The sequence below is a fragment of the Zonotrichia albicollis genome, chromosome 4, assembly GCF_047830755.1.
Source record: "Zonotrichia albicollis isolate bZonAlb1 chromosome 4, bZonAlb1.hap1, whole genome shotgun sequence".
Classification (NCBI taxonomy): domain Eukaryota; kingdom Metazoa; phylum Chordata; class Aves; order Passeriformes; family Passerellidae; genus Zonotrichia; species Zonotrichia albicollis.
In genome coordinates, this window is record NC_133822.1 from 49,493,051 (window position 1) to 49,505,193 (window position 12,143).

General features: G+C 37.9%; 1 protein-coding gene across 1 annotated transcript in view; it reads right to left on the reverse strand.

The window, feature by feature from the left end:
- Positions 1–267: 267 nt before the first annotated feature.
- The window catches only part of FRS2 (fibroblast growth factor receptor substrate 2), a 48,165-nt gene continuing 36,289 nt past the window's right edge, over positions 268–12,143 (reverse strand). The window contains exons 4-7 of the mRNA XM_005480590.4: positions 10,852–11,038; positions 7,664–7,822; positions 6,703–6,866; positions 268–4,373 (exon numbers count right to left, since the gene is read on the reverse strand). Of these exons, the coding sequence (XP_005480647.1) occupies positions 3,423–4,373; positions 6,703–6,866; positions 7,664–7,822; positions 10,852–11,038 (1,461 nt within the window). The 3' untranslated portion in view covers positions 268–3,422. The remainder of the gene's footprint in view (positions 4,374–6,702; positions 6,867–7,663; positions 7,823–10,851; positions 11,039–12,143) is intronic.

Consider the following 12,143-nt stretch of genomic DNA (forward strand, 5'->3'; position numbering starts at 1 on the left):
ATGTACTTTTGGTCACTTTTCTGTTTTCTTTAACAACTCAGTTTCCTTGTTTAAAAGATACAGTAACACATGTCTTTCTCAAATCATTGCACTAAAGGAATACCTACAGTTAAAGGTTTCCCCTTGTTAAATGTGTTTGAAGGGCAGCAATGGACTGCACATTATGGATGAAAAGTAGAACTGGATGGAAAAGCTACCATTTTTACAGGACCTAGTTTATGTAAACTTAACATGCCACATTTACTAAAGAAAATGGTTACATATTTCTAGTTTCTCAGTCTATACACCTGTGGGCCCAAAATAAATATGATCTAAATACCATGGAGAGATTTCAGCTGAAAACTGAATCCTAGATTACAGACACTAAATCTAACATCACAGCCTTTAAAAGAGACTGAATTGAAAAAATATTTACCAAGTCTCAAAGGGTAAAGTGCATTGCAACTGCATCTACTTCAAGGGGCAGAAAATAAGGAATGCTAAAGATGAGTAGTGTGGGTGACAGGGACTACCCAGCATGTTTGGAGTGTATACAAAACAAGAAAGCATTATCCCACCTGTTAAACCTAACAGGTTAAAAAGTAGTTCTGGAAAATATGTCATCAGACTTCTTAATATAATTAAGGCTACAGACAGTTGAAATTTCAGTATGTTTTCCATTCTGGGAACCAGAGCTAAGAAAACATTGTGAAACTTGCAACAGTGTAAAAAATTTGCTCAGACCATTCTTTTTAGCTGAGACTACTCAGAATAATGCATAGGACAGTGCACTGGAACTAAGGAGTTATATGGCTGGTTGTTGAAATTTCAGCAGGTCACTTATGATCTACCCAAAGACTCTGCTTCCCTATTTAGTAGTTAAGAATATTATTACTTCCCTGCCTCACAGGTGTGTTTTAAGGGTGCAGTTAATTAGTCCAAACTATACAGATGAGGACCATATATTGCTAAGCAGCTAGCTAGATCAAACAGGTTTGCCTCAAAACACATGCAGCTCACAAATTTAGTGAGCTATATGCTAAGAACAATAATCACAGCAATATTATTAACCCAGCAAGTGTTTTGCAATACATGGTAATTTCTCTTCGGTACAGGCCAGGAGGTCCATAAGGTGAGGCAATGGCAAAGATGTGAGGGAGCAGTTACAGAATCACAGAATCAGCAGGCTTGGAAAAGACCTCTGAGATCACTGAAGCCAACCTATGACCAAACACCACCTTGTCAACAAGACCACAGCACCAACTGCCATGTCCAGTCTTTCCTTAAACACCTCCAGGGACAGTGACTCCACCACCTCCCAGGGCAGCATATTCCAATGCCTAATCAGCCTTTCTGTGAAGAAGTTCTTGCTAACATCTACCTGGCACAGCTTAAGCCTATGCCCTCTTGTCCTGTTGCTGGCTGACTGGGAGAAGAGACCAATGCCCTACCAGCTCCAGGTAGTCTTTACCTTCTTGAGTACCAAGGTCTCCTCACAAGTCAGTGAGTCTATCACAAGAGTATGCAGAAGCTGACCATTAAATAATTAATAAGGTTTTTTATAAAAAAAAATCTCTTTTAAGTTCCTCACAATGGTCTCAATGACTCTCATCTTTTACTTCAGCAAATTATGTTTTTTGTCCATCTGGTATTTCAGTACCATACAGTTTGTAAAGAATAATGAAAGCCAGAGTGAAAAGGCGGCCTGATGCCACTTATTGGTATGGCAAGAGACATATTTCAGGTGCTGCTACTACTGCTGCCACTACTAAATGAGAGAAGACCAAAGAAAAAGGTTGTAGGAACAGAAATACACACCAATTTAAAAGACAGAAAATAACTGTAGTTCGGTTTTTATAAAACTTCAATTCAAATATTGCATGGAGACCCTTAATGCTTTTCCAGATCTCCAAATGGCTTTTCTTGCACGTTTTTCCTCACAGTTCAAGGGTTATTTTACATCATACCAGCTCACACAAGTGTCAGTTCCTTTGCAATCACAGGCTCAAGAGCAATCTCTTCTGCTGCTAGTACCAAGGTGCACCTGCAATACTGCCAGAATTCTAAGATTATTCAGACTATTAATAAACAAAACAGAAAAAAAAAGTCTAAGGGTGCCTCTGGCATATTCAACAAACAACATTCTACCTGGATGTACCTGTAACACTGAGCAGCCATCATTGTAACCAAATTCACCAACTGCAAAAGGAAAACAAGTATGCTCATAGATAATACTACCTTCAGATAATTTACTATGTATCTTTTTAAATTAAAGTACATTATCACCTATGGATGCACACTGCTAGAACGTACAACTTCCTATAAAGAACTATCAAGTCCAGTACCCTGCCTCCCATGTAACCTGTGTTTGATGCTTTAGAGGAAGACAATAACTGCATAATAAACCTTTCCAGTTGTGCAATAATGCATGCTGCTGGAGAGCTGGGATATTTCTGTCAGGCATAAAAAAGTAGAACACTGGACGAAGACAACCATTTGACCTTCAAGAGTCTTGCTTTGTCAAAGGCAGAGAGTAAGACAAACACATAGATGATCATGGACAATTAAAGCTATGTACAAAATTTTGACTTTTCAAACAAGACATTATGGAACAAATAAAAAGGAAACACACAAATGCAAAGAAAAGAAGGCACACTGAACTAAGAAATGACAAGAGAGCCTTAATTCATACAGCCCACCTGTGAATTCCTTCACAAAAAACCCCAAAACTCTAATGAGATAAAATTTTCAGATTTCAGAGGGAATTTGATATGTCACTTGTAATTCTATTCCAACGGAAGGAGCTTAAGGTTGGTTTTTGATGTGTTTATAGCTCTGATCAACAACCATCAACGGGACCTCTCAAATATCACACAAGTTAAGAAAACTGTCAGGAATTAGAGGCCTTCTTGCCCACAGATAAAAAAGGTGGGGTGTTTATATTCCTTGAGATGAACCAATATATCTTGTGTATGTCAAACTGAGTGAAGTAACATATTACACACAATTCATTCTGGAGGAACCACTTCAACGAGGAATGAACGTCAGATATGTATATTGAAAGATTAGGTTTACCTGCTAATAATGCACATATCAAGAGGCTTTAAAAAGTGTTATAAATGCCATTAATGAGTATAGGCACCAGACCAGAATATTTAAAAATTCAAAACTGGCATGTCACTCAGACTCTAATCAATTAAAGAGGCACTGTGAAAGGTGGTGATGCTGCTATGCAGTAATTACTTCTACTGTAGAATGAAATAGTGTTACCTAAAATGAATACTTGCTCTACATTAATTCCCTTTAGTAAGACAAGTACATGAAGTATGCAGAAAAAGTTCTATTAGTCTATAAAAGGCGTTAGTGTTAAGAAATGCAAAGTACTCGCATCTTCAATTTTATAAACTTCACAAAAGGTGCAAATGATTCAATGCTCCCCAGGCTCACATGGGCAGGTCAGTACTGTTATGTCTAGTTTTCCTAGAAGTACCGTCATCTCGGGGCAGTGCTTTTTGCAAGCTCGACATAGCAGCAGTTCTTTCAATGTCTATCACAGCATACAGCTCTGTGCGCCTGGTTGGAGTCTGCGGAAGTGGAGTGGTGGGGGTTTTTGGAGTCTGAGGGTTGTCAGAGTCACTGCCACCTTCCAAGTCAACCTGTATGTAGTTGAGCTGCCTGTGTTCTAAACTTGGACGCCTAATGTCAAAGTTAAAGACTGTTGGGGTGCAGTCCCGACGTCGTGTAAATTCTACTTTATGAGCACTTGCTGGTACTGTTACATTCTCTGTATTGACATAGTTATGCATTAGATCTAGGTTATTGTGGTAGCCATTCAGAGACGGGGTCTTTGGTCCTAAACTGTCATCTTCATCTCTGCTCAGCTTCCGGGCTTCCCAAACAGGAGGCAAGGATGGCAAGTTCTCGTAGTTCAGCAGCGCAGTTCTCCTCTGAGCAGAGTTGTTAATGTTCTGGGTGTCTGAGGTACTGGTTGATGTCAAGCGACCTCTCCTGACCCCTGAGGCACTAGGGATTGATAACCTATTGATATTTTCATACACCAATTTATTACCAGATGGCGTCTCTCTACGTTCATCACTGTCGTACCCAGTGTCCCATTCAGTGTTGTTTGTGCTGCTGCCACTGACTTGATCTCTCCCAAGTTGTTCCAGTTTCTCTCTTTCCATTAACTGCCTTTGAACAGGTGTTGGTCCTAAAACAAACTTCACTCCTTCGGGCTCCAGGAGAACCTGAGCATCTCTGTCATCAGTACACATCTGATCTTCTTTTGCTTTAGTTGTTTCAGTGTTTGAAAGCTTTGATTCCAGTGGCACATGCACACTTGATCGATTTTTTCTTTCCTCTTGTACTCCAGTAGTGTTTACGTAAGTGTGCACCTAAAAGGCAAAGAAAAAAGAAGAAATTCAAACACTATAGTGCCTTCCCCTCCCCCTCCAAATTTATTAGCTTCTTAACTCCCCACTCTTCTAATCTAAATACCTGAAAAGAAAAACTTGTGTTGGCAGGTGTTTAAGAGCAAAAGTCACCTCTCCTGCATTTTGCTGAACTGTAGTCAGTTTTAGGTTTTTTCCCTGAAATTTCGTTATTATTTATGTTAATGTTCCTCTAATGAAAAAAACAGAATTTATATCTTACACTGATAATTATTTTTATTTGATGCTTTATCTCAATTGTGCTCTAGTTCTAGAGTTTGGCTCTAATCAAGGCCACCTTGGCTGCTCCAGCCTAGCTCATAACTATACCTGGGCAGATCACTGAGAGGTCTACTTTGTTGTCCCTTACCAGTGACCAGCAATTACTTTAGCTAAGTTTATGTTCATAACTGCAAGGAAATCTACTGTCCATAGAAGGAAAAAAAAACCCAAACAAAAAGAAAACTACAGAGAGACCTAAGAAAACCCTCGGTCTCCTGCCTTGTGTACGACTCCAGGAACAAAAAGAGAGGTCGAGGTCTACAGGAAGAACTATCCATTTTTTCTTCAAGAGCCAACAGCCTCCTAAGAACAGGAACTCGTAGAAAAATATACAATTCCATATGAAGTGTGGCACTCAAAACTAAAAAGAAGGAGGAGTTGGCACCGTTTGTCACTAAGAAAGGCAGAGATACCCTCCTAGGTTATATCCCTCCAATTTCCACAGTGGATCAATACAAGGCTGAATGGGAAAGACTGGATTCCTTCTCCAAATCTGAATTCTGTCTGGATACCCAAACAGCAAAAGCAGTACTTTACAGCAGCAGTCTTGTAGCTTGCCAACCTCTCTGTCAAGCTCTGCCAGCTGAAGTGTCATTTACCAGATCAGCTGACTCCTCCACTGTTTTTTTAAACTCCCTGACTATTCAGTAACTCCAATGATAACACCTGAGCTCTTCTGTGAGGGCTCCTAACAAATCCTTTCCCACAAGACAGTTCACAGCCCTCTGCTCTGGCTACCTTCTCTGGTTTCCAAAACTGTTTCTTGTCACACATGAAAGTCTTCCTAAACCACATGACATTTATAAATTTGACTGTCATTTTCATCAGCAACCTGAATGATGAGAGAGAAGTTTGCAGTTGACAGTTTTCAGTCTTTCCAGACTGGCAGGGTTTCCACTGAGAGGGATCTCTAGAGCCTAGAGAACCGACCTCATAGAAACCTTATGAAGTTCAGCAACAGCAAATAAAAGATTCAGTGCTTGGTATGAAACAACACCAACAGTACAGGCCACATAACAACTGATTGAAAACAGCCTTGCAGCAAAACGTCAGGGATCCAGGTGGATGGTAAGCTGAATATGAGTCATCAGTCTGCTCTTGGAGCAATGAAAACCAAACATGCACTGGTTTGTGCTAGCAACAGCACAGCCAGTAAGTTAAGGAAAGTCACTATTACCATGAATGCAGCTCTCACAGGACTGAACCTGAGCTCCAGAGTACACAACAGACAGCACCAATCTGAGGCTGGTGCATTGGAGGGCCATGACTAGAGCTGGAGCACATGACATACAAGGAGAAGCTGAGGACACCATCTTAGTTCCATTTTAAGAGAATGCAGGGAACCACCTAATAGCTATTTTCAACTACCTAAAAGAGAAAGCAAAAACAGAGCCAGACCTTTTTTGGGGATGTTTAGCAAAAGGCCAACATTAGATGTAACAGGCAAAAATCTGATAACATTAGAGAAACATTAGAGAGAAATGATTTCACAGCAGCAGTGGTGAAACACTGGAACACATGGCTCAGATTCTGTGGAATCCCCTTGCCCATAGTATTCAAAACATGGCCAGGACAATGGTCTGTGCAGCTTTCTCTAACTTAAAACTTTGATATAGAGACTGGAGGTCCCTTCTATTGCAAATTATTCCATGACTTCTATTTGGCAAATAGAAGACTTACATATAAAGAAGCTTTTTGACCAGGATCTCTCATTATAATGTACAATTACTCATGTTTAAAAATAGTTACTGAAATTTTTGAAAAGAGTATATATAATGCAAACACATACTTTCTCTATCTTTTTTTAATATAAAATATAAATTCCTCAGCAAGCCATTCTACAAAGGATCATTTTAAAGAGGCAAGGCAAACACTTTTCTGAGGCAGTTAAAATACTGTAGGAATACCGTACACCTGATACTGAGACGCAAGCGAAAGCCAACAGAACAATCATGAGAAAAATCTGAAGCAATGTAGAAGCTCAGTCGTACAAAGGGAAAAGAACACCCACTTGCTCCTCTGCTACAAGTAAAGGATGTGTTGATTCTTCACCGACAGAGGGGAGGCGTGCGCTGCCGACAGAAGGGTGCCTGCTGGAAGGGTGTGATGAAGCATCTCCAAAAGATGGGTATCTGGGATAGCCGTTGGGTAAACTTTGTGCATTGAATCCAGGAGCTGGTTCAATTAGAAAACAGCCAAAACCATATTAAAATAGAACATTTTACTGTATATGAATAAGATACTTTACATCTTAAGTTTAATTTTCAAAAGAGAAAGTAAAATATGTAAAACAATATTAAGTATTCACAAAGCTCAATTTTGCTTGGAGGAAGGAAATGGAAAACAGAACAGCATCCCAGTATTTACCAGAACACATTTATGAAGCAGCCAATGAAAACTAGGTGTATTACACACCCAGTAAACTCCCTCCAACTTCTCTTTCCCCCACTAACATCTCCCCCTGACAAACAGAGAGATTCCTTTATCTAAGCTTCCATTTCTCTGAAATCATCAATAAACTGGAATTCCTGGTTTCAAATATCAAGCCATCTGCCTGAGATTTCAGAAATACCAGAAAATTTTAGATAAATACTTCACTCATCCTACTCAGAGCAAGAGAAAGATTCCAAACCAACTGCACATGTGATTTAAACAGTATTTTTTCCCCCTAATCAAAAATTTGAAATCTTGCCCAGCATTAACATTTCTCTGAAATGCTACAGGGAAAGCATGTTGACATATCATAAAGCAATTCAATAGGTGTATTCGTAAGTGCTCTTATGCAACAATTAAGTTCCCAAAACTTACTTGAAGGTAATCCTCAGCAAGTACCTTGAGAGAATGCATTACTACCTCTTAGCTTTAAATTAGCCTTCTTTTTAATTACTTAAAGATTAAATTCAAATCAAATGCTATTTTCAGCTAACTAAATTACATTCAGGTATGTCATCTGACAGTAGAACCATACTTACTGGTAGGTGTTCGAGGGGTTCTTGGTACTTCCAACTCAGTTTGATGATTATTCCTTTCTACTACTGGTTCTTCTACCACATTTATGCTGTTATTCTGCATTATCTCTTGTAACATGTTAAATAACTCTTCTGCCCGGGCGCACTTAAAGGCAAAGATTCCTATAAATACATCAAAAAAAAAAATCAAAACCCTGTAACTCAGAATCAGGCCTTACAATATATATAACTTGCAAGGAATAGAACTGGAATCCTCATAATGAAAACCTGTTAAAGAAGCAAAAGTGTTACGAAATTTTTATTGCACCAAAACACACAAAATTACTGTGACAACCTTTAAAGTGGTTGTCTAATAGAAGAATAAGGTTCCCATGCACCAAAAGTTAAATAAGAACAGAAAACCAATTCAGTTAGGAGCAAAAATAAGTTTTGAGTGCTAAATGAGGGGGAAAAACCAAGTTGGTTTTTGTTTTTTTTTTTAAAGCTAATAAAAAGGATACCTGTTAAATAAATATGCATTTAAATACATTAAATTAAACTACAGAGGTGCTACAAAGTTGTATTTCCTAAATCAGATTTCTATTAAACTACCACAAAAATAAGATACCTGCACAACAGAAAAGGATTTAAACACTGGATATAAATTCAGTTTCTTTAAGAAGACTCAAATGAAAAGCTAGTAAGACAAACTGTGTGAAACAGACAGTAACAAACTAATTGCTTTAGGCTAAAGGATAGACACAGAACACAAAGTTAGCAGCAATACCGTGTATTTTGCGTGTGTATTGTGCCACTTTGCCTTTGAACAGCAGGGAGTGTCCCAACTTACCCTCACCAGCAAAGGCGCAGCTTTGGATTATTCTTCCATTGAAAGCATGAAGTTAAAGTTGACACGCTTGTTAAACGTGGGTGCAGGTGCTCATTTTTTAAAGTGAGTATTACAATCTTAAAACACTCTTTACTGAAAAGTACCTACCTATATAGCCACTTCTGCAAGTGCAGTTATGTGAATATGCTGGCAATTACTACCATCATATATTTATCTAGGGATGCAGAGCTGTGACAGATGAGAACCACCAGAAATGCTTCACATGGCACAAGTTCACACAAGCCCACCTGGGAACACACCATATGGGCTACGAGGAACAATGCTCAGCTATTAATATGCAGCTGCTGCACTGAATGAGCTTCATGTTTGCAACACTGCAGCTAGAGAACTTCTACTACCCTATGTCCCTGACCCCTAATCCAGCCATGTACAATAGACCATGTGTAATATTTTGTATATTTCTGAACATTCACACTGGATATTTGAATCTTAATGAACAAAACCCAGAATTTTTTAGAACTCTAGGTTCACAAACTTTAAAAAGTCTGTGAACCTAGAGTATGTTTCTGAGAAATTCAGCTGCCTTTAAATACATTCATATTAAATACAATGTGAACTGTCACACAATATGGTGACATACCAACTTGTCCAGGTTTTAAATCCTGAATTATCTGTTAGATGTGGTCCAAAGACATGTCTGCAATGTTTTTAATACCTAGCACAAACTCAATGTTTCACCATCATTGCTGCTCACAGCTTAACAATAGAAATAACTTGATATTAAAGGAAAAACAGAAACAGAATACTGACTAATGTAAGAAGTTGCTGGGCAGTATTCAGGGAATTCTCAAATGAAAAATTTGGTCATCCCATGAAGTGAAGATGAAGTTTTGCAACTGTGCCCACAAAACCCACTGTAGGTCTCAGGAACAATGTTCCATTGCAAAAGGGCAGCAGAGAACATTTTCTGCCAGATTTCTTTTTTCCCAATATTCACAGGATTTTAGTATTACATAAGGAAGGCAAGAAACAAAAGAGGGAGGAAAGGGTTGCTGCTTACACAGCCTGCTTAATCTTGTTTATTAAAAAAAAGGAAAAAATTAGAAGGAAAGTGGAGAAGTCAATTAGACTTGGTGTAAGATTTTGCAGACTTGCTAATAGACTGTAGAGAACAACCTTCAAATTAGTATTTCAATTAAGTATTTTTAGTATCTGTTTTCAATGTTCAGAAGAAACAGTAAATTCAACTGCAAAACACATTAAAGTTATTATTTTCAAAACAAAGTTTATTACTTTAAGAATTATGAAAATTTAGGTTAGTATGGAGTATATGTCAATGTTTGAAAATATCTCCATTTCTCATTAGGAGATGGACTGAGAGTGCCTTTTAAACTCCCATTAAAAAAAAACCTTTTCTTCCTTTACTTTTGCTTGGACAATGAATATTGACTAGGTTTATATGTGATCCAATTCTTTAATCTTTCTGACTTTTTAACAGTAAAATTAAAAACCAAAACCTGTGATTTCTCAATGTCTAAAATCACTGATATGAACACTGGTAAATGCCAAAAATCCAGAAGAACATTGGAACTTAACTTCACAACATATGAATGCATAAGAATTCCAAGCACACACAGCTATTTCACAGTAGGAAGATGCAAAACAAGGCTGAGAGCTCAACAGAAACAGCTCAGTACCTCAGGGACTGCTGCAGGGAAAAGAGAAATATTCTCAGAGGGAGCCAACCTTGGCCAAGGCAGCCATGCTCTGGCTACTGGAAAGGTAACCATCTTTTTCTGATGAAAGCCACTCAAAAAATAACTGAGCATACCTGAAGTATACACACCTCATACAAAACCATCAAAATCTGAGAATTATGTCATTGATATTAATGAAAGTGGTATTTGCTTTAGGAAGAGGATGAAACACCAGTGCATTACTGAAGACAATAATAAGCTGGGGCCATCCTGTTCATATCAGTGCTCCAGGCTCTTAAAACCTTAAAAATAGAGAATTTGTTGAATTCTGAGGGCATTCCTTCAGAGTTTCAGATTCTACTGCCTCTCCCAGAGGTCAAGTCAACCTCTGAGGCAGGAGAATTTCCCTGTCAAACCCACCTCCTATGTTGACCAAAAGAATACTCACATAGAACCTTGAAGTCCTCCAGACCTACAAATGCCAAAAAACACGTGCAACTCAAATCCTCATTTTACCAGAAGACCATTCCTCATAAGGTTTATGTTCCATAAAACACATTCACATACAGAATTATAGCCTTTATAACTCTTGCCAAAGGACTGGCAAATATCTTCCAACATCAAATAAACTTGCAAGAAGCTTTATATACAAAATTTCCACATACCTTGTCCAGTTTGACACCTTCGACCGCTTTCAAAAGAGAAAAGATTTGAGTCATAGCCGTAGCGACGGAGACAGAGGTAGTGCCATTTGACAGAGTCCCTTTTACGGGTGTACAAAACTAGTTCTGTATCTGTAAGTTCCATTATGCCAGAACCCAGTTCATTACCATCATCATCCACATTAATAACCTATAAAAAAGAAGTTAAAAAGCATTAGGCAATTACTCTTTTGAGAAACAACACCATTTTTAATAATCTTAATGCCTGGCTGGTAGACTTCATCTGTGCTATCGTACTAGTTACAATCCTTGAAGTGAATGTTTAAAAAAAACCAAAAAAACAACTTCATAAACTAGTTTCTGTGCTATCCTAACCCAGAATTTAGAAAATTAAAATAATACTTATTTAAAAACAATACAAATGAGGCTGCCTAACATTACTGTAAAATCTGATGAGAAATTTAAAGTAGAAGAGATTTGTAAGTTAAATATTTTTTTTAACTGGCTTTATGTACATATTCTAGTATTCCCACATGGATAAGGCATACCTCAGATAATGGAATGTTTCAGAGCCCCATTTCTGAAAAAAATATTTGCTTTGTCATATAACTCTGCTTACAGTTGGGAAAAGGAATGAGAAAGGGTAAGTGGCTCCAAGATACAGCTTCCTTCACATACATGTATAGCCTTGCACTGCACTGAATCAGCCAACAGTTTTAGACATTTGCCTTTTTAAAGTCAACCAATAATTCAAATACCTTATAGTTATCTTGTGTGAAAAAATGTATATAAAGCTAAACTCCTGCTCTTTCTGCTTTTAGGCCAGTTTTGAGGTCATCTGCACCCTTTAGAGAATTTGGACAATATATATGTCCCCTCTATTTTACCTTACAATGCTGCTTTTAGTAGGATTCTTTCTTAATCAATAAAAAAGTTATGAAAAAAATCCCTACGGAATTAATGTGACTCCTTAAAAAATACATTTTCAACTTGAAATCTAGTTAACTGAAAAGAATTAGGAATCATTTCATCTGCCTGTGAGGCTTATGCCCATTTTCCTCATTTTGCAGATTACATTCCTTCATCTCTCCCTCCCCTACCCCCCTGCTAAACAAACAATAGGGAAATTCTACAAAGAGAAAAATAGGAACCAGTTACATAAAGTGATGCATAAAGAGCAAGAAAACAGAAATATATTTTATCCTTCAGCTTTCTTAACTGATAATATTAAACATTTCCAGAAATTCCCATGGCTTTAAAGCTCATTTTATGGTTGCCCTAAGGCAACACATGAA